At 42.4% G+C, this 22,014-nt stretch overlaps 1 protein-coding gene across 4 annotated transcripts in view; it reads left to right on the top strand.

Annotated features, from left to right (window-relative positions):
- pde4ba (phosphodiesterase 4B, cAMP-specific a) overlaps positions 1 to 22,014 on the top strand; it is a 215,974-nt gene that overhangs the window by 123,870 nt on the left and 70,090 nt on the right. The window contains exon 1 of one of the 4 annotated variants that reach the window (XM_085252840.1): positions 16,733 to 17,424. The exons of the other annotated variants lie outside the window; for them this stretch is intronic. Coding sequence (XP_085108966.1) covers positions 17,309 to 17,424 — 116 coding nt within the window. The 5' untranslated portion in view covers positions 16,733 to 17,308. Of the gene's footprint in view, positions 1 to 16,732; positions 17,425 to 22,014 lie in introns of those variants that run through there. 4 annotated transcript variants of the gene reach the window in all.

The raw sequence follows: 22,014 nt of genomic DNA, 5'->3' as shown, positions 1-22,014 counted from the left end.
GGAACTCCTCCCCTTTATCAAAGTGACCCACTGACTTGTTTTTCATTAGTGGAAGGAACCAAAACTGTTTGCTTTCTAGAAGCGTATAAAATGTTCCCAAGAGTTTGATCCTGTAGACACGGCATGAGAAAGTAGTGCCAACCAGAGATGGGCAGTAACGTGTTACTTGTAATGCGTTACTGTAATCCGATTACTTTTTTCAAGTAACGAGTAAAGTAAGGGATTACTATTGCAAAAACGGTAATTAGATTACCGTTACTTTCCCGTAGGAACGCTGCGTTACTGCGTTACTAAAACCGTGATTTTTTTTTTTTGCGAGAATGTCTCATGACAGTGACGTAAGCGAGTGCGACGTTGGTGACAACAGCTGTGTGCAGATCAACAGTGGATCACATATGGAGTGCAGAGAGAGTATGAGCGTGCAGCGTTTAAAGCGTGGAAGTACTGACCTTACTTTGAGTTTGATTCCATACAAAGTGACAAAAACATTAGTGTCCGCTGTGCGTGGGAAGAAAACTTCTTTTCACCGCGAAAAAAACCCCTAAACTTCCAACAAGCACCGAGTAGCTACGGCGTGATGGGAAACTCACAGAGAAACTCACGGATTCTTCCACTGACCGCGGCACACCTGCACCAGCGTAAACCTCCGCCTACCCCACTCCTGCTTTACAGGTGAAAATAGAGCAACAGGACCGCTGAGTCTTTGACTTTATTTATGTTCTGCTGTGTTTTACTTGCATCTATTTGAAAGACTGAGTGTAAACACACAAAATATTTTATTTTATGTGCTGGAATGTGTAGAAAATAGGTTTAAATGTTAAACTAATTTCTTCCAGTCAGAGAATGTTGCATATAATTAAATGTTTGCTTGATGCATAAAGTTAAAAGATTAAAACTAATAAAACAAGTTTTAAAAAGAGACTTTTCCATCTGATTACATTTTGTATGATGATTATGCAGAAAAAGTAGAATTGGGCTGAAAGATCTATCGCTTTATCACCTCTTCAGGTTGTAAATCGTGTTTTTAAAAAGTAACTAAGTAATTAATTACTTTTGAAAATAAGTAATCAGTAAAGTAACAGGATTACTTTTTTGGGGAAGTAATCAGTAATTAGTTACTGATTACTTTTTTCAAGTAACTTGACCAACACTGGTGCCAATAATGCCGTGTCATCTCAGTTCATTGTGACACCAAATAGTGTTTTTGTCCTCAGCAGACACAACACACAAAACCTCCAACAATAAAGAAGCAAAACCAGCTCCCAGGTGACCTGTTTCAGTTGTTTTTTATTTGTGGGAGACAATTTTAGAAAAAAAAAAAAAAGGCTAAGTTGGAAGCCAACACATCCTCATCACAGAGACAGAAACAGGCAGGTTTGGAGTGAAGCTGCACACAGAAACAGATGCACCATGTGATACTAATACACAGTGTCATGATAGGAAATCAGATAATAGCGTCCATGATAATAAAAAAAACTACATGAATAAAATATTGGAAATTCAAGAAAAGAAACAAACATCTGAGATGCAAAAATGCTTTTTTTAAAAAGCAAAAAGAATACAGATATTTGCTAAAGTACTGACAAGAACCCTAAAAATGAAACAAGAATCAAGTGTAAGTCACAATAAGGACACGAAGCACAAGATAAATTAAGATGAGGGGAAAGAAAATGACTTAAAATAATAAAGAAGAGAGGCTGAGATGGTAATGAGATACAGGAAGCTCTGTGAAGCATGGTTTCACTGAAACCGTCAGCCATGGCAACCAGGAAGCAACGTTTGCTGGTAACTATGTGTGTCACACCGACATATGCGCACACCTTATGAGAACACACAACCATGCACAGAGCGCACAGATGGGATGAAAGACAAAACACACACACTTGGCTTCTAAAGACCTGCACACATAAACATGCAGGCACGGTTCAACGGAGCCGACCCTCCCTGGACACAACTGATAATTAAATTACACGTCTTAATGTGAGGTGTGGTGATGTCAGTGGTGGCCTTTGTGGCATTTGCACACAAGTGCTTTATTTCTGGTTATTGTGTGGAGGATATAATGCGTCACAGCCTCGTTGAGATTCTGGTTTAAAGCTAAAAGATTTATTCAATTAATGTATTATCTGATCTCATTCCTGAAACAACGTTACTATTTCTTGGTTTGCAGTCTCACCCTCATCATATACACGCTGATGCTAATAAGTGAAATGAGTTGGTGTCTCTTGTCTGTGTTCGTGCACTTCGCTAATACGCTACACGCTGAATGCGTTGCACAGAGCTGCATGTTAACTAAAAGCGAGACGAGAGTATAGATTTAGTTTTGGTGCTGAGGCTAAAGGTTTCGTGTCGCTCCCCGTGAAGCATAATTTAAACCCGGCTAAACTGAGAGAGGAGCGAGATCGATGCGGCCCCCACGGGGAACCTTGAAGAATCAGAGCCCACAGGTCGATGCCGGGTGGTGCCGGGGCCTGACATGCGCCGGCAGCCGCAGCCGGTGGTGGTGGCAGCAAGCTGAGCAGCATCTTTTTCCTCTTTTATTCTTTCAGCATGTGACCTGACAGCAGTACTAGGAAGAGAGGCTTGTCTCATAAATAATACCTTAACAGGGAAAGCATCTAATATTAGATTTAATAAGAGCTGCTCATATTTAAATGCACTCACTTGACTGACGCCGCGATTACATTTGCGCAGTCAAAAAAGGGCCTCCATTAAATATCTTCCACTTGCCTAATGCAATATTTATAAAGGTAAAAATAAAACGAGTCATTTCCTGACCTAAATTATGCATTAAAACGTCTTAGTGCAAAAGTTAGTAATATTCCAAAACTGCTACTTAATGAAGACACAAAGTCCTGGCCTCCACCGCAGTATAAATAACGATATAAGTGCTGAAAAATAATACGAGTTTCTCTCCCCATTCTTAGTTAACGATATATCTGCCACAAATATTTAAGGCTGTGGGATAAAATGCCTCCAAGTTTAGAGGGTCATGTTGTTTTTAAAGGTACAGGCAGTGCCTGTTGGTGCCTTCCCATAAACTTAATTAATCGGTTTAAAGTACTCAGTGCTGGTTTGTGGAATTCACAGTTCTGACCCGCCGTCTTTAATGCAGTGGCCAAAGTGGACTTGCTGTTCTGCTCGATGCTGTTTTGTGTATGTGGTTAGAGATCAGCCCATGCGTTGTATGACAAAGGAAGAGAGGAGAACCCATAGCTCTTTGCATGCCATTAAGGCAAATTTGTATTTGTGTCTGTACTTTCAGACTCAAATAATCAAGGCTCAAGGGTCCCTTCACCAAAGAAAAGAGATAACACGACCTGGATGAAATGTTATCGTCTGTCTCCTCATCTCAAGGTTCATCTAACACATGAAAACATGCATAAACATGCTTTTTCATTCCTGATATTGTTGCAGGTAGTTATTGTCATCAAGCAGGCTAAACAGCAGCAGCTATAACAGTTAGAAGCTAACTTTATGTCGGCTACGCTTCAGCGTCCCAAAATCACGCTTTCCCTCCGATAAACAGTTTGATTGCATTTTCACATCATATGAGAGTTTATTCACAAAGCGTTCAAGTTCAACAATGTTGCCTTCACTTCAAAGACAGTTTCACTAACACCAGGAAGTGCACGCTGACACAAAAGTTCAGGAAATATCCTCAACAACTCCCCTCAGTGTGGCTGTCATCAGTTACAAATAAACATGGACACCAGCAGACTGACAGCTTACACTCACTACAGACCAACGGCGGCCACAGTTTTTTGTCCTACGGCGGCAGCCGTAGCTAGGATTATGCACCTGATTTGGTAAAGAAACAGAACTGTCTGCAGTTGGAATATATTGAGCCATTTGTCTGACTCTGGACTGCTGTGCATTGATCGAATGGCTGTTTAGATTATGGTAACAAATTTCTTCTAATTAGCTTTGCAAAGCGTTACGTTCAAGAGCCTCAAAGTTTTCTCCGTACATCAGTGTCTCTGTTGCATCACTCAGGCCGACACAGAGTGGGATAAAATATTTACTCGTCTCTACTTTTCTCTTTTCAGTTCTCTCATGCTTTGCTGTTGGTCCAACCAATTACTCATTCATGCCAGTGATCATTTTCCCAGCCCTCCACCATCTAATCCCTAATGACAACACTGCCAGTTTATCTCCTACCAACACTAAACCCTCCTCGGCTCCTAAAATGTGGCTGAAACATGAAATAGAATAGCTAATCAAGCTACATAACACCAGATTATAGTAACATATCCATTCTTTAAATATACTTAATACTTAATATATTTGTGAAAGTGAAACATGGAAATATTATAAAACCTTTTTGGTCTCAAAGGAAGACACGTTGTGTTCTAACTGTGGATGCAAAATATTCATGCTGAGGAATCTTTTCTCACACATAAAGTGTGTGCATGCATGTTTGTGCATGTGTGCATATCCATCTGTGAGTCTTTTGCCAATAAGCAGGGGGTGCAGCGCTCAGCTACAGGGAGGCGAGTGAATATTTGGCTCCTCATTTGGGATTGGATGATTTTATGTCACTTGCAACAGCAAAGGATTAATAGGTGCACTCGTCCGTTCCATGCAGTGCTCCTCTAACCAAGTGAGACCAATAATGCATTGCAACTAAAGAGACATTTTATACATCTAAATAAACAGGTGTGTGTGTGTGTATTACCTGATGACTTTGCTTCTTATACCTGCTCCCCTTTATCTTTGATTTCCAGCAACTTCTAAGAAAATGTCTGAATTTGTTAAATTCGACTCTCTGCTGCGTTCTGTTTGTAAAATGAACCATTGAGCTTATCTCAAGTTATTTGCTAGAAACTGCTGGCTGTGATTTTATGTTGGCAGTTTGTAAAAGCTGCAGTATCTAACCTTTACAAATTAGCACTTGTGATTTGTAATACCAAAAAAATAAGATGTTATTTGCGAGTTGGACGTCGATTCTCAGTGTGATTGACGGCAACAGGAACTTGTTCACGCAGTCTTAATTTTGTCCGTGACCGTCTTGGATGGTCAGCATCAGAAGTAACAGATAATAAAATAGTAGAATTGCTGAGCCAAACTGAAACAATTTGATAATTCGATCTCAACCTGCTTCTACGAGCACCGGCCTTCACCTTCCGGAGCAGAGGCTACACAGATGTCTTACTTAGATTCTTACGGCCCCGTGCAATAGTCTTCATATACTCTCATATTCTCTGTAGGGCTGCGTGCATAGATGCATCGCACCATATTTCCTTCTCTGAAAAACTGAACAGCAATTCTAGCGGAGATAAAGTATTTGCTGTTGCTTTATTCTCTTTGTGGTAGTTTCCATCATGATCACCAAACTCTGTAAAGTTTGTGACTTTTTGGTAGCTTGTAACTTTCTCCCATGGGCGAAAATGGGTGGAAATGGACAGGCTAAGCTTCATTTAAATATAATACATCTTTAAAAAGCCTCCCCTTCACCTGCACGTGTGTCAGGGTAAAACCCAGAAAGGTTCGTGCCCTGCAGACACAGTCAGAAGATGGGAAATTGTCTCAAGATGTGGGACAGGGAGACAAAAGAGAGGGACATTATGTCGCCCTAGTTTTGCACCATTTGTTTATGGGATTCATGTGTTGTGCTCAAAATGCAGTTGAAGCAGCTGACTGAGAGATGACAGTTTAAAGTGCCTTTGTTTGGATTGATAATGATGGTGGGGAGACTGACGAGATTACCCAAATTACAGACATCTGTCTCTGGGCTTTAATCACTCTTTGAAACCACTGTCAGTTTTCATTTAAATGCCTTTTCGATTCATTAGTATATCCAGCAACAAAACAGCTCTGGCCGCTCTGTTCATAGATATTTTTTCACAGAATAATTTTCCAGAGAGAAGCGTATTCGGCAAAAAAAAGCAGCAGGTATTTCAAAGCAAACAATGGCCGACCACACGGAGCCACGAGTCAAGTGCTTTTGAACCCTCTTGTTGCCATGCAGTTTCACATGCTGCTTCATAGAGGCACTTTGAATGGCCTGACAAAGTGGGCACCGGTGCAAAAAACAGATTTTGTATTCAGCTGCGGGTGTTTGTGCTCGCCGAACGCAATTTGATACACGCGGTCTCGAGTGTCAAGCTAAAGATCGGCCGGCGGGGCTGCTTTTTCAAACATGTTGATTCCAGTTTGTGTGCTGGAGTCGTCGCTGTGGTCCTTGCAGTTCATGCATTGTTGCGTGTAATCAGAACCCGTGTGGGTTCGGTCAGCACGTATGTGAGAAAGAAGCGACTGCCATATGAGAAGGAAACCAGTGAGTGTGATTCTTTTTGCGTGGTATTGCCAAAGGATTTGATTACTCTGCTGCCGATGTCTTATTTGATCAAAAAAGACGTCAGCTGATGTTGCACATTATTTACCTCAGGCCGGGATAAGCTTGGGTTTTGTAGGTGAAGGCCTTAGCTGTTAGGGCTTTTCAACATTTGATGATGCATTCCTGCTGTTGCACAGACACAGATAAGAAATGTCTCACAGCAGGCTGACGTGTGCTGATATTAAGTGTGCGCTCTTGTGTATTTTATTGTTCCAGATTAGACCTAAACCCCGGTTGGAGTTGTAGATAAAACAGGCAGCTGGCTCAGCTTTCAGGTTTGTCCCCAAAATTAATTCAAAATCATTTGCTTAAATATAAAATGATAACAATAATTTGATAACTGGTAGTAGCAGCTGGTGTGATATCCCATGCACATATGTACCTTTAGGATCAAAGCTCATTCATGAAATGTGACCTGAGCGTGGTCCAGCAGACCTGAGGTTGGAGACGACCAGAGATGTGAAACGTGGCTCTGGATGCTTTGATTGCCAGTAACTGCAGGATTATACTGTAAGTGTTTAGATTTTCATCAGCTGTGATTTAAAGAAGACTTGCTGATATCTGCCCTTTCCTTGATGACAGAATGAGGATTTCTTGCCTTCTAATTGGCTCGAGCCTCCTTTTGTTTCTCCTTGTTTTAAACCTGGAGCAGGCAGCAGCTCTAAAAGAGCATCAGTGGCGATTATATGTGGCCGGCACGATTATTAAAACCAAGAACTGTTATCAAGTGATCGATGCAGAGTTTTTCATCTTCTGAAAGTATCCTCTTAAAGTCCGGGATGCGTGCATCTATGTGTGTGTATGTGTGTGTGCATGCTCCTCCTTAAGGAGATTGGTTCAATAATACCAGACTTGAGCATGAGTCATATCTAGTAGGATATTGAGTAGAGACTTGCAGAGAACAATAAACAAATCTATTTATCACAAGGGTAACCAAGATGATGACGACAGCATGGTCTGATCTGGAAGTTTCCACGAGCCCCGTCTGTTTCTGTGGTCACTCCTGGATTTGGTGCGTAAAGATAAACTGGAGATCCATCTTTGTTACTGCCCCGTTTTATTGTTGCAACCCTGTTTCTTAAATATTACACGCTTACGTAATATAAACAGGATTCTCAGTTGCACAATGATCACAGTGCACCAACACTTTTGAATTAACTGAATCAGCACTGCAGGAGGATGGTCGGGGCGCGTTTAGCAGATTGCACTTTTACAGAAATGCTAACATCTTGCCTGCATTCTTTCCCTAACCTTCTAAGTGTTGGCACTCGCAGCACAAACAGTATGGACATAACAAATTATTGTAAATGTATGTATGCTGATCTAAAAGTGAGAAGCAGTTCCCTTCAAAACATACTGGAGTTGAAAATTGCTCGGACACAGCGTGGCCTTCTCATTAGACTTGGTACTCTGTAGTCATACCTCAGCAGTGCACTGTGTGTAGATCACTGCTGGAAATGCTGTGAACACAGAGGGAGAGCTGTGATATGAAAATCGTGCTTTTTTAAAAATCCTCTGTGTTTATCCTCCGTAGAGTCTTTGCAGTCCTTAACAGGGGGCTAAACGGCACATTTAAAGAGCGATCTGCTGCTCTGAATATACCGTAAACTAGCCCAAACCCGACACTTAATGAGGTTCTGCTTGTGCAGGTTGTCTCGTTGAAATGCGATGAGCAAGACGAGCGGTTTCTCTCTGGGGATTTTCACCGCCATCCAAACTAATTTTGCAATTCTTATCCAGCAGTAACTTAAGTGCGGTCATTTTCGCCTACAGCAGGGTTAGTTAGCCCAAAACCGCCAAATAACTGAAATGTTACTATTCTGATGGCAACGTAGCTTATGTGCAAGTTTAAAGCGAAGCTCTTACGCATGTTCTGTACAGGTGAAGTGTGTGCAGAGCGAACATTACCTCATTTATTCTCCTTGATCCGTGAACCTGAAGTGAATCATTGTTTTGAACCACTCTGTGGATCATCACTCCTACGGATTCGGTCGCCCGTTGACAGCTGGAGATGGACTGCATGAAAAGCAAAAAGCAAACGATAGAAGAAGTGACATGTGTGGGGTTTGTTACTGAAGTTCAAGCTCTCTAATCCCAAACACAAACCACCACGTCCTTAGCTTTAAATATTCTCACACACAGAGAAGCTTCTCAAACACGAGACTTCCAAGAAAAAAAGTCTACTACAATTAGACTGTAATTAATACGTTTCGTGTGTTTGAGAAATAGCTGCGATGTATGTGAAGGTTTCCTTTGCAGCTTTCTGAATAATTAAGTGTGAGCACTGAGGGAGGTGAACTCCTTTGTGTCTGCGAATCGTATTTTATTGTGATAAGCACGGCTGCCTGTCACATGCGTGATATCATCGTCCCCGAGGTAGCACGACCGTCAGATATCGACACAACAAAGCATGAAATATCACATGAAAACACACTCGCCACCGTTGAGCAAGTTTCTAGGAAGAAACGATCGATTTCTCATTAAAGTAATGAAATCATGCAGAAGTAGTAAACAAAGTTACGTTTCCACAAGCGACCTGCGTACAGAGGAGAAGAGAAAAAACCAGGTGAAGCAGTTCACCTCACAAACAATAGTTACAATGTTACTTTGTTACTAAATGTTACTTTACAGCAGGGGTGTCCAACTCCAGGCCTCGAGGGCCGGTGTCCTGCAGGTTTTAGATCTCACCCTGGGTCAGCACACCTGAATCACATGATTAGTTCATTACCAGGCCTCTGGAGAACTTCAGGACACGTTGAGGAGGTCAATTAGCATTTAAATCAGCTGTGTTGGATCAAGGACACATCTAAAACCTGCAGGACACCGGCCCTCGAGGCCTGGAGTTGGACACTCCTGCTTTACAGAGTGAAAAAGCGTAACTTGGGATTGATAGTGTTGATAAAAGTTAACATGTTTTTGGGGGTAATTACTTTGGACCACAAAGGTTCCTCATCAGCGAAAGGGAGATGGCCAAAGGGTGCTCTGATGGAGGTCTGGTGATTGGGAACACGCCAGTGAATGTGGTGAGCTCACCCTCATGTTCAGAAAACCAGTTTGAAATGATTTGAGCTTTCATACCTGCAGTGTTATCCTGCTGGGAGCAGCCGTTAGAAGACGGGAGCACTGTGTTCACAAAGGGATGAACAATCCTTAGGTATGATCAAAATGATGCTCACTGGGTAAAAATGGCAGACGGTGTGCCAAAAATCTACCCCCCACGCTATTACATCACCGGCAACAGCCTGAACCATTGCTGTTTACATCAAATTCTGACCCGACCATCCAAATGTCACGGCAGAGATCGAGACTCATCAGACCAGACGACGTTTTCCAATCTTGTAATGTCCAAGTTTGGTGACTATGTGAACTGTAGTCTCAGTTTCCTGTTCTTCGCTGACAGGAGCGGCACCCGGGGTGGTCTTCTGCTGAGAAATGCTTTCTGCATATCTTGTTTGTAGTGAGTGGTTGAGCTACTGTTGCCTTCCCGTCAGCTCAAAGCAGTCTGTCCGTTCTCCTCTGAACTCTGGCATCAGTGACGTTTGTTCTCCCTGAAACTGGGATAGGTTCTCCTTTTCTGAAGAAATGGTTGCGTGGGAAAATCCCAGCAGATCACGCTTCGCTTGAAATTTCCGTCTGATGGAAAATCAGATATTCGTGTTAACGAGCAGCTTAACAGATATACCTAATAAAGTGGCCAGAGAGTGTAGCTGAAAGCTCAAAAACAGCTCGCAGTGCTTTATAGTGAAGCTTTGCTACGCTGTAGGTCTCTGAGCTCCTTTCAGTGACATTTGTGCCCCGTGCTGCTTCAAATTCACACGTTTTCAGAGTACGCTCGCTGGTTATCGCGGCGTGAATGCAGTCTACGTCAAATACGTAATGGTGGTGTCACTGAGAGGACAACCACTCTGCCAACGGATTAGGTTAATCACAGGGGGAATGACTGCAGTGGCCTCTTTTCAGAGCAGGGAATTCGATTTATACAGAGAGCGAGGTGGGGGAGTGGACGGGGGTTCAGAACGCTATGTTGTGGTAAGGCGGCGGACACCAGGGCGGAGCTTTAAATTCTCCCTCTATCTGGCAATCGAACGTGTCAGCTTGTAGACTGGAAGGATTCATTATCTCCTGTCTGACCGTATCTGCCTCTTTGCTTCTCTGGTCTTTTTGGATGCTGCTGGAAGCTATAAGTGATGTGTCAGTAGATGAATAAAGCATTCAGAGTGACCTCAGAGCCGTGTGGTGGTGGGGCGGGTTTGCGCCCCCCTCTGTTCGCACATCAAGGCGAGCTTTCCGTGAAAAATCAATACCTGCCTTACCTGTGACGTAGGTGAGGAGCAGTAATACTAAAGTCCCACTACGCTGCTAAAGTGTCGTCTACGTGAGGTACATTTGAAAGGTCACATGTGTTTAAAAGCGGGCTGCCCGGCGACTCTTAACCAGACGCAGTTGTTATCAAACAGACTAATCTGTGCTGCTCAGTGCTGTTTTATTACTTAATGCACTTGATTGGCAGATGTTGACCTTTTAACTCAAGAAGCGACCAATTAAAGGACGACTGTTCAAAGCAGCGCACGCGCGATCCTACAGCGTGTTAAGCTTGTAACCTCATTAACAATTTACAGTACTGATAGTTTATCACAGTTTCAAGGTCCACAGGTCTGAAAAAGAAATTCTTACAGGTGTTTTATTTATATAGCACCAAATCACAGCAGCAGCAGCTCGAGGCCCTGCAATAGTACAGAGAAAACCTCAACAATCAGATGACTCCCTGTGAGCAAGCACTTTGGCAACAGTGGGAAGGAAAAACTCTCTTTTAACAGGAAGAAACCTCCCAAAGAACCAGGCTCGGGGAGGGGCGGGGCCATCTGCTGCGACCGGTTGGTGGCGAGAGAGGAAGGCAGGACAAATGCACGCCGTGGAAGAGAGCCATGAATAATACTGATTAAATACAGAGTGTTAATTTTATGTATTTTACGTAAGTAAGATAAAATAAGGGGATAAATGACCTGTATCCTACTGGGCTTTTTCACTGTTTTAGAGTTTTGAATAAATACTTTAATACTCGATGCTGCTTGAAAAGAAGTGACACTCTGTTTTAATCCCTCAGTGAAATTAGTCAAATTTGGAATAAACACCAAGTGTGAATTTTTCTTAATGACCACCGTCCAAGAAATGTACCAACTCTCCCCGAGCTTGTTACCCATGTTTGCAGACAGAGGAGAGAACTAGACCTCCACATGCTGTGGATCGCTCGTGCTACGACGAGTCAGATCACAGGGAATTCACATGACAGAAATCAGAGTGCACTTTCCCCCACTTTTACTGAAACAGCGTACTCATTGAAGACGGTCGTAATATTGTCAGCGCACAAGAAGTCTCTTCTCGGACTCGGTGCAGAAACCTTGCGAGATAACATTTTATTCATTGCCCTGCAGATCAAATTTTTTTACCCTGGAAATGACTCCTGCTCTTTTCTTCGTCCGCCTTTGTCTTCATCTCAGTCCTATTAAGTCCTGAGTTTCTTCATCTTTTCTCAGAGTTTATTTTTAAAGTGCTTTCAGGGATCGTGTCTGTTCTCTGATCCTGATTTAATAAGATTGGGAGTGTTTGTATTAGCACGATAGCTTTCATGTCAAAGGTGATGCTGTGCCTGTCAGATACGTCTGTGATTCTATTTGCAGCTTTTCTTTGTTGTTCCCAGAGATAAAAGACATTTTGTTAAAACTTTTTCTTTCTTTTTTTTCTACTTTTTTTTTTTTTTACAAGTTTCCTCATCTCCAAAGTGATATGGATTGAAAACATAAGGTGACGATTTGGCAGGCTACTTTTTTTAAGCTGTCAAATAAGAGCCTGCTCAGTTTTAAATTATGGCTCTCTGCATTTGATGGGGAAAATGTGTTTTTTCATGGAACTTTTCCAAATTCCAAATGTGCACGATCTCTGCACCTTCATTAACAGATTTCTATAAGGATTTGCACACGCGTATTGATTTCTCCCTTTGACATTCAGAGCACACCTCATTCATAATTATGGCTGAAGGTTGACTGTTAGTCACAGTATAGCCTGCTCAGAACCACAATGAGCGCTGTTTTTAAGTCAGTGTGAATTAATATTTTATGGAAGCGTCTTCACACGCTCTCCATAGGGCATCTGGTAGCACATGCCAAACCATGTAAAAATATGTTGCATGGCTTATCTAGAGCCATAATGCAGATATCGTACTGCCACCTCATGGATGTAAACGTGGCCACAGAAACCTGTTTCTGTGAAGCTAAATGGCGCCCTCTTGTGTTCACAGAAGGTTCCTGCATGTTGTTAGTTCTAGAAAACGAAATCATCTATTTTAAAATGTGATGAGAGTCACAGAACAGGTAAGAAAACATCTGGTATGCAGTTTATCAACAGGTTTTACAATACTGCTTGCTTCCTGATGCGCTATAATTAGACCTGTGGAAAAAGAATTAGTGGCGTGTGTTGTGTTGCCAAGACTTTGGTATGATAATGAGACTGTGGCCTAATGTTTTTTTTTCTGGCTCATTTTAAAGGATTGACAAAGGAAACAAAGCAGAGCCGTAGCTTCTGAACACAATCCCTGTTTTTGTTTTTGCCAAGACACTGAGCTGGTCTCTTGTGTTTTCACTACAGGAAGCTTCCTAACCAGGTGTAAACTCAGACATGCTGACTTGCTGGTGTTTATATGTTCAGTGTCTTCCACCAAAGCCCTGGATGTAGAAGTAAGCAGCAAACCTGCTCAGAGGTGCTCAGAAGCACTTGTGAGTCATGCACTTATGAATGATTTATTTATTTAATTTTTTTAAATTCGATTTTAGGTTCAGTCATAGTTGAGTTAACCAGCTGACGTCATAAGCTGAAGGCAGGGGAGTCTCTAATTTTAGAAGGATTTGACCGTGTGATGTCACTGAATTATGTAAGACCACTTAAATAGGGTGAGTTTCTCTCTGAACGAGCAATATTCAGGTCTTTGAGTGAGCACCAATGTAAGACACTTATATCTCAGTTTTCTTATATGAATAAAAAAATAAAAAACATACACGATCCACTTACAGCGGCTTGTTTTCGTGTCCGGCAGCTAACATTGACTCTGTGTGTTTTTCTCCCATAGTTACCTCCAGAGGAATGCTGTTGCTTTTGTTGTGCAGGATACATGCAGCCCGCTGGCTATGCACATGTCCCGCTTCTTCCGTCTTTGTGTTTATTGAGAAACGCTTGTGCGAGCTGCAGTGTGGGAACGTACCGTAGCACCAATTCAGTTTTGGTCTCTGCGATCCTGCTCCTCCCCTCGTGTGTTTTTCTAAGTGCCTCGATTATGTGTCATGGCCATGAATCATATTCAGCAAAATGACAAGCGAGCTTACGTGTCCCGTCATGACAAGGCTTATTAGAAACTCCTCCAGCTGTCATTCAGCGAGATTTTCCTGAGTTTCATAAGAAGAACTGAAACTCATAGTGTGTGTGTGTGTGTGTGTTGGTGTGTTGGGGGTTTTCGTGAAACTTCGTAAACCATAACAAGAGACATATATTTAAAAAGTAGCATTTGTTGGTTTTTTTCTTGTAATTTAAATTTTATTTAACCAGGAAGTCTCTTCACATTAAAAGTTTCTTTTTCACTCGCCAAGAAGTCGCATGATTATAAAGTTACAAAAACGGGAAACATGAAAATGTAACCTGAATGAACGTTGAAATAAAAAAGAGAAGGTCAGCCTTTGGGTAGCAGGACATATCCATGCAGTTTTAGCCTATATGAGAGCTTTTAACTCTCCCGGGGTGACAAATACATCCAGCTTTAATGCGCTCTGACCAATAGAAAGCCGTTTTACCAATTTTAGAAAAAAGTCGTGGGGAAGCCATCGAGAGGAGTGCAAATCATAGCAGTTCTTTGTAAGCGTTAAGATTGGACGCAGATAAGAAGAGTCTGGCTTTGTAAAATACACCAGTGCTCCTTAGGCTTAACAAAGGCCAAGACACCAGATTATAGACATGTACGCCACAAAACATGTGATGCATCATCGTCTGTAGACAGGTCTGTAGACGACGCCATCAACATGGCCCTACACTTCATCCTGCAGCATCTGGACTCCCCAGGAACCTACGCCAGGATCCTGTTTGTGGACTTCAGCTCTGCCTTCAACACCATCCTTCCAGACCATCTCCGAGACAAGCTTTCCCAGATGAATGTGCCTGATCCCATCTGCCGGTGGATCACTGACTTCCTGACGGACAGGAAGCAGCACGTGAGGCTGGGAAAGAATGTCTCGGACTCCCGGACCATCAGCACCGGCTCCCCTCAGGGCTGTGTTCTTTCTCCTCTGCTCTTCTCCCTGTACACCAACTGCTGCACCTCCACCCACCAGTCTGTCAAGCTAATCAAGTTCGCAGATGACACCACCGTCATTGGGCTCATCTCTGACGGGGATGAGTCTGCCTACAGGAGGGAGGTTGAACGTCTGGTGTCCTGGTGCAGCCACAACAACCTGGTGCTGAATGCCCAGAAGACAGTGGAGATTATTGTGGACTTCAGGAAGCACACAGCCCCACTCCCCCCCATCATCCTGACTGACACCCCCATCACCTCTGTGGACTCATTCCGCTTCCTGGGTACCACCATCACCCAGGACCTGAAGTGGGAGCCCACCATCACCTCCGTCATCAAGAAAGCCCAGCAGAGGATGTACTTCCTGAGGCAGCTGAAGAAATTCAACCTGCCAACACGGACGATGATGCAATTCTACACCGCAATCATCGAGTCCATCCTCACCTCCTCCATCACCGTGTGGTACGCTGGAGCCACTATCAGGGACAAACAGAGACTGCAGCGTGTTGTGCGCTCTGCTGAGAAGGTGATTGGCTGCAGACTCCCATCTCTGCAGGACCTGTACACCTCCAGGACATTGCGGCGTGCAGCTCGGATCTCAGCTGACCCTTCTCACCCTGGACACAGTCTGTTTGACCTGCTCCCCTCAGGCAGGAGGCTCCGGTCCATTCGCACCAGAACCTCTCGCCATAAGAACAGTTTCTTCCCCTCTGCTGTTGGACACATGAACAATAACCACATGACTGTTCCCACCACTAACACATGACCCTATGCTGTGTCACTGCATCATTCCATGTTTGGCACTGATCACCACCTGCACTCATGTATATATCTTTCTACGTAGCACTCTTAATTCTTATTCTCATGTATATATCTCATGTATAGCTCATGCACATATCTTCCCACGTAGCACTTTTAATTCTTATCCCTACTTTTATTTTTTCATGTCTATTTAAGTGCTATTTATGACACTATGTTTGCACTGAAGCACCGCAGCAATTTCCTAATGTTGTAAACCTGCTCAACATTTGGCAATAAAACCCTTTCTGATTCTGATGTGAAATGTAAACCTGTGTTACAGAGTCTACATGAACAAATGAGCTTCTTCTGCAGTTTCAAATGAAGCTCGTGGCTTAAATCTAAGACTGATACCCCCAAAATGAAGCTAAGTCTTCACGTTTATTCCCTTTCTACAAAACACACACACACACAAAACCAGTACTCACTGCTCTTTCTGATGACTTTGCACATTTTGTACGTGCTGCTATCCATCGCAAGCCTGTTATCAGTTGTCATGAAATGAGGGCTTAGCGATCAGTATAGCGCACAGTGTCAACGGGCACTGTGGCCCCCTGCAATGATGCCAGATGCCCCCTCTTTCTCACACAGAGATGCGCTGACAGTTAAGGTGGACCAGGTTTCAAATAGTGAATCGAAGCAGAAAAGAGCTTAAATATGTTGCTTAAAGGTCTTTATAATGTAGCCGCACAAGATCTTAGCATAGCTATACCTTACTCTATGACGCCATCACTGACTCGTCCTCAAAGATGTTCTCCAGTCTTTATATTTTGCTCGTAAATGCAGAAGAGACATCGTTAAAGGGAAGTGTAATAATCTTTTATTGCGCTGTGCGTTCAAAAATGTGCAGCCGGTTCACAAGATACCATAAAAAGGAAAGAACGCTGAACCAATAAAATCTTTAAGCCTAAAACTTTTACCCAAATATGCAAACTTATTTCATATATTTTAAAATAAGTGAAACTAAAGCTCGAACCTTTGTGTACAGAGGGTTATTTCAGAGGCTTTTCAAGAAAAATGACATAAATCACAGTTTGTTTGCATGTAGTTATTTTTGAGTAGCTGAGTGTGTGAGTCCTCGTGCTTCTGGATGTTTTCTGTAGATACAAAAAGCTGGCAAAGGTTGTGAATAATTACTCCACTCCAGTTATTCCAGTCCGTAACTTTGATGTTCCTCCTTACTCTGCTGGGCTGCACCGAAGGGAACAGAGCTCCATACACACACATGTTAAACACACAGCCGCTCAGATTCGCACACACACACACACACAGCATGGGGAGGAAGTATAGTCTGTGACGAGGAGAAGAGTCCGGCAGAGAGGGGGCAGTGACAGAGTCAGACAGTGATCAGGGCTGAAAGAGTTCAGTGATGTGACGTGCAGGCTGCTGCTTATACTGTTGTGACATGAGATCAAGTGTGGCGAGAGGGTGACTGGAGACGTGCTTGCTGCTTGTCTTGTACCTCGGAGAGAGTGGCTGATGGATAATGTGCTGAGTAACTTTTGTTTTAACAGAAGCTTTATAGGAAACAGTCGTTTCGATGTACTGTCATATATCGATATACAGGTTGGCTGGTTGTGTGTTGAAATGTGGTGAATGTGTGAGGAATGTCAGTCTTTTGTAGTCGCATGCTTTTGTGACAAGGTGTGTGTGAGATTTGTTGTTGAATGCTGAGTGTCTGAGGTGTGTGTGCATGCTGCTTAGGTTTTAATAATGCTACAGTGTATGAGACATTTGTGCGCTTTGTGTGTGTGCGTGCTGAGTTTTTGAGGCTCTAACAGCAGGTTGTGCTTGTAGTTACATATGTGATAGTATGAGTCAGATAGCGTGTGCATGAGTTCATGTGTGTCGGGGAAATGTACCGGCGTTCACCCTGTGCCAGAGGAAGGGTTCATTTTGACTTCAGTGAGGAAGTCATCAGGAAGCTCCACGCTACAAACCACGGCCACACTCACAGGTTAGACGGTACACATACGGCCACACGCAATTCATGTTGTCATGCTGTGTTTTCACTCTGTCCAACTGTCAAACTAACTTTCCGATTTACTGTAACAAAGTCTCCTCTTGGGTGTTCACTCCTTCTAATCTCTGAGTGCCTCCCTTTGCTGTGTGTTTATCACTTTGCAGCACGAGCAGGCTCGCTTGCATTTTCTCATTCATTAGCCCCTCCCATGTGAGCACTCCTGTGTTTCTTATCATTACATGAATACTTAGCTTCGAAAGCGAATGCACTGTCACATGTTTGGGTGGAGAAAAAAAAAGAAATCTTTAAACACAGCTGCGTGCTGTGTTTAAAGATAGTCGAGTATTTTGCCATGCAAATCAGTCTGGAAGTGCTGCAATGAATTTGTTTATTATCCAGACTTCTTTCTGGGCTTTTTTTAAGCCACGGTGTAAATATAGTCCAGTTTTGACTATCAGGCATAATAATAAGCAGCTGAGCCCGGGGACGTAACCAAAGAATGAAAAATAAATAAAAAAATATTGTGACATTGAAGGGTCTGTGATCCTCGCAGCCTAGAGCAACGGTGGTAAATTTGACTTTGTCTGCCCGTATCAGCGTTTAGTTCCAGCCCTCATCAACAGACCTATCTATATCACCAGTCATTCATGGCAGGTGGTAAATATCTGCTACTTTAGAACAGAAAGTGTTAAAGGAAGGTGATTTTGTATCAATTTACTTTCTTGCAGCATATTTGTTACAAAGTTTTCATTTGATTCAAAATGTAACAAATATTTGAATATAGTACTTGCCCTACAAGTATTATATTTGTTTTATAGAACATGTCTATAAGCTTAAATTGGGTGTAATGAAGGATGGCTGCATTAGTATTTGCTCTATAAATGTAATCATTTATTACGATGTTATTACTATGTTAGGAATTTGCTTTGATGAACAGCAAAACCTTAAAGCATGTTAAGTATTCATCAGTCATGTAGGCTGTTTCAGGGAGAAACTACACCAGTGTAAAAACTAGGCTGGGTCTTGCCCCAAGAGGGCTGACGGTATTTTGGCTTAGCAGGAGACTGATCAGGCTGCCGGGTGGGACTTTTTCAGTGTTTAGAGAGCGTGCAGATAAAAGAGAAACAACTAAATACAACCAAATTAGGCCTAGATGGCCTTAATGAATTAAATAAAATATCCCGAATTACACGCGAGAAGTAATTTTCTCTTGTATGCATTAAAGAATCACAATCTGTTTATTTCTGTAGACATTTAAGCAAAAATAGAAGGGGAAATGGGAAATGTAGTGTGTAATTGTGGATGTCTGGAGACGTTGGGCATCAACCTCTCGTTGGTTGGGTGGGTTCCACCTCTGTGACTGAGGGTTTCCTGTGGAAAGTACTGGACTACAGTGAAGAAAGGAGAAGTACACAAATGGTGCACTGTACTGAATCATTAGACAGGTAGACATGTGAGCACTGGGGAGTAATTGCCTTATGACTGCTTCCTCACATTGCTCTGTGTGTTGTGAGTGTATGTGCTTTTGTTAGTAGATCGTTGGATTACATAGTTACAGGCATGCAGCTGCCCTGTGGTGGTGGGTGTGGATGAGTTAACCTATATACTGTATGTCCCAGGGACTGTGTGTAGCATAACCAGCTGGAGCAGAAGATGGGCTTAACCAAATATTTGGCCGGTGACCTGGATTTCTATGGCATAATAACAAAGAGCAAAGCTCCTTGTATCTATAACAGAATGTTTTCTTGGGTGCTGGATCCCTTTTTTAAAATTCTTTTTATTATTTTAAGCCTATACCGATACAGGCTGAAAATACATCAGACCATGGGAGTTTCAGTTTCAAGCTTTGACTGTTGTGGAACATGCTGTTTATGCAGTTACAATAAGATCTGACTTTTGAAACCACATTTAAGTTCTCAATGACAAAGCCTCATTTGTGTGACCGTGACAAGAGACAAAGATGTGTGATTGAACCATTTACCCTCATCTTCTATTTGCTGCGTGTTAAACAGCTGTAGGCATTTGAAGCCAGATTCCTTTTTTATTTTGCTGACCCATTTTTCTCTGCAGCAAAGGATTTTGAATTACAGTGTTTTGTGCTGCTTGTCCATGGGTGGAGTGCAGCTCTGTGTTGTAGAGTTTGTGGTTTCCCAGAGTTTTATTTGCAGTGCACTTCACGACTCCCAAGTCTGCCGTGGTCAAGAACTTTGATTTCTGAGTGACTTGTAAAAGCTAAAATTTAGCCGCTGCTGCAATAAAGTTTGTATGATGATGATGATGGTGACTAATGTCAGTTGAAGTAATCAAAGGGCTGATGACAATAAGGGCTGATGGCTGAGCAGATTAAGACAATGGTGTTGAGGTGTTTGCTTTGGTACGTGCCATTATTCTGATCTGTAGTTAAAGAAATTTACTCTAACTGGCTACTTAATTTGTTACAACTAGTACAGGGTTGGATCGTCTTTTGTCTTAATTCTTGCTGACATGGATTCAAGACTATATATCAAGTGGTTTCTAGAGATTTGTCAGCTGCACATCCCAAAGGTCCTCTATGGGATTGAGATCTGATGACGGGTGAGGCAGCGCAGCAAACTCACTGCCATGTTCAACAAACCATTTTAAGGTGACATGGTGCATTACAACAGCTAGAAGTAGTCATTAGAAAATGGGTACACTGTGGAGAAAGACAATTAATACACAGTTGGTACTCATAGGCCCAAAGTGTATGTGACGGCCACCAGCCTGAAACTTTGATACAAGGCAGGATGGAGCCACGCTTTCACGTTATGTACGCCAAATGTGAACCTACAGCATCCAGAAGTTGCCAGAAATCCAGACTCATCACACAGGGCAACGCTGTCCAATGTTCCGTTGTACAGGTTTGGTGAGTCCGTCCAAACTGTAGCCTCGGTTTCCTGTTCCTATTCAAAGTCATTTGAATAATTTGAAACACTTCTTGTTAAATTACTTTCACGTTAATCTACATGGGCTGAAATCTATCGTCGCACCAGTTAACAAAATTCATTTTAATCCACGATCCGCCCACACGCTGGCATAAATCCCTGTCCTAATAATGACACAGCCGAGGTCTATTTACATAAAATGCTGCAAGTCTGACTGCTCAGCGCTGTTTTTGTCACCTGCTAAAGATCAGGCTTTGTCTGCTCGGCTGGTATCGGCACACAGTCAGCCTTGTTATCGTTCTCGGTTCACCTGCTTTGTGTTATCTTGTTGCCTTTGCATACAGTCAATGTTGTTGTTAGCAGTAGAGCAGGGGTGGCCAACTCCGGGCCTCGAGAGCCCGTGTCCTACAGGTTTTAGATGTGTCTTGATCCAACACAGCTGATTAAAACGGCTAAATGACCTCCTCAACATGTCTTGAAGTTCTCCAGAGGCCTGGTAATGAACTGATCATTTGATTCAGGTGTGTTGACCCAGGGTGAGATCTAAAACCTGCAGGACACCGGCCCTCGAGGCCTGGAGTTGGCCAAGCCTGCAGTAGAGGATAGTCGTTTCTGGACTGGTTGCACTTTACTATAAACCACTTGTCCTTTGGTGCAAGAAAAATAAAACTACGGACATATCAGAAGGTTGGTGGTTTGAAATCCCTCCAGCATCCTTGGGGAACATAGTTAAGCGATTAATCCCTTGATGCATCCATCAGCATGTGAGTCTGTGTGTGATGGGTAAAAAGCACTTAAAGTGCATAGAATACAGCATTGATGTGTGTTAAACTAAATGTGGTTTATAACAAATGGATTCAGCCTCAAGCCATCCTCAGTGCAATTTGAGAAAAATTGTAATGACAAATTTAAATACCAGCTGAGGTCTAAACACTGATCAACAACGAGGAGTCTTTGTTATATGACAGAAAGCATCTGCAAGTCATAACAAAACGAAAGGAATCGTGAAAAACAAGCAGAATAAGTCATCAATTGAAGCCAAGATATTAACAAAAAATGCAAAAGAAAAATAACAAATGCATTTACACAAAACTTTCAGCACAACGTGGCTGTAGCGTGAAGTGTTTCGACTGCCCGGTAGGAGCAGAAAAACACTATATTAATACCAGATCATTTACTATTATTTCTCTTTGTCTAGATTTTTAGTACAAATATATTTCTCTTTTAGTTCAGACGTGCCATTTCTTCAGTGGTTCTCTGCTCTAAATAACATCACAATTCAATTACACCACCTTTAGCTCCTGATTCTTTATCATCACCGCCATCATCACACCTTTGGCCTGTCTCACTGACACGAAGGCCAGCATATATAGGCTGCAAAATGACTTGGAACGAGAGCGTCTGCTCCACGACTCCGTGCCTAAATGAGCATGTATAATGACTTGGTGCAAATCACGATTATGTTACTGACCTCGTTTCTAATAATAAATCCTGTTTCTAGTTGGATTCTAGTATCTAGTTTCATTGTTGCTTTTCTACTTTTTTTTTTACAGTTTTTGAAAAAAAGCCACGTGATACTTTTTAATTCTCATCGTGGTTTTATATAGATTTATTTTTCTTCCATAAAGTGGTTTCATAGCTATAATTCTGGATGTGCTTGTTTTTTGTTTGGGTGCTTTGC

Source organism: Mchenga conophoros, linkage group LG17 (genome assembly GCF_057382185.1).
Source record: "Mchenga conophoros isolate Kocher_MC1m ecotype Shallow Benthic linkage group LG17, M_conophoros_male_GT1.1, whole genome shotgun sequence".
In the NCBI taxonomy this organism is placed as follows: domain Eukaryota; kingdom Metazoa; phylum Chordata; class Actinopteri; order Cichliformes; family Cichlidae; genus Mchenga; species Mchenga conophoros.
Note: the sequence above shows the minus strand (reverse complement) of the source record. Positions and strands in the feature narration are given on the sequence as shown.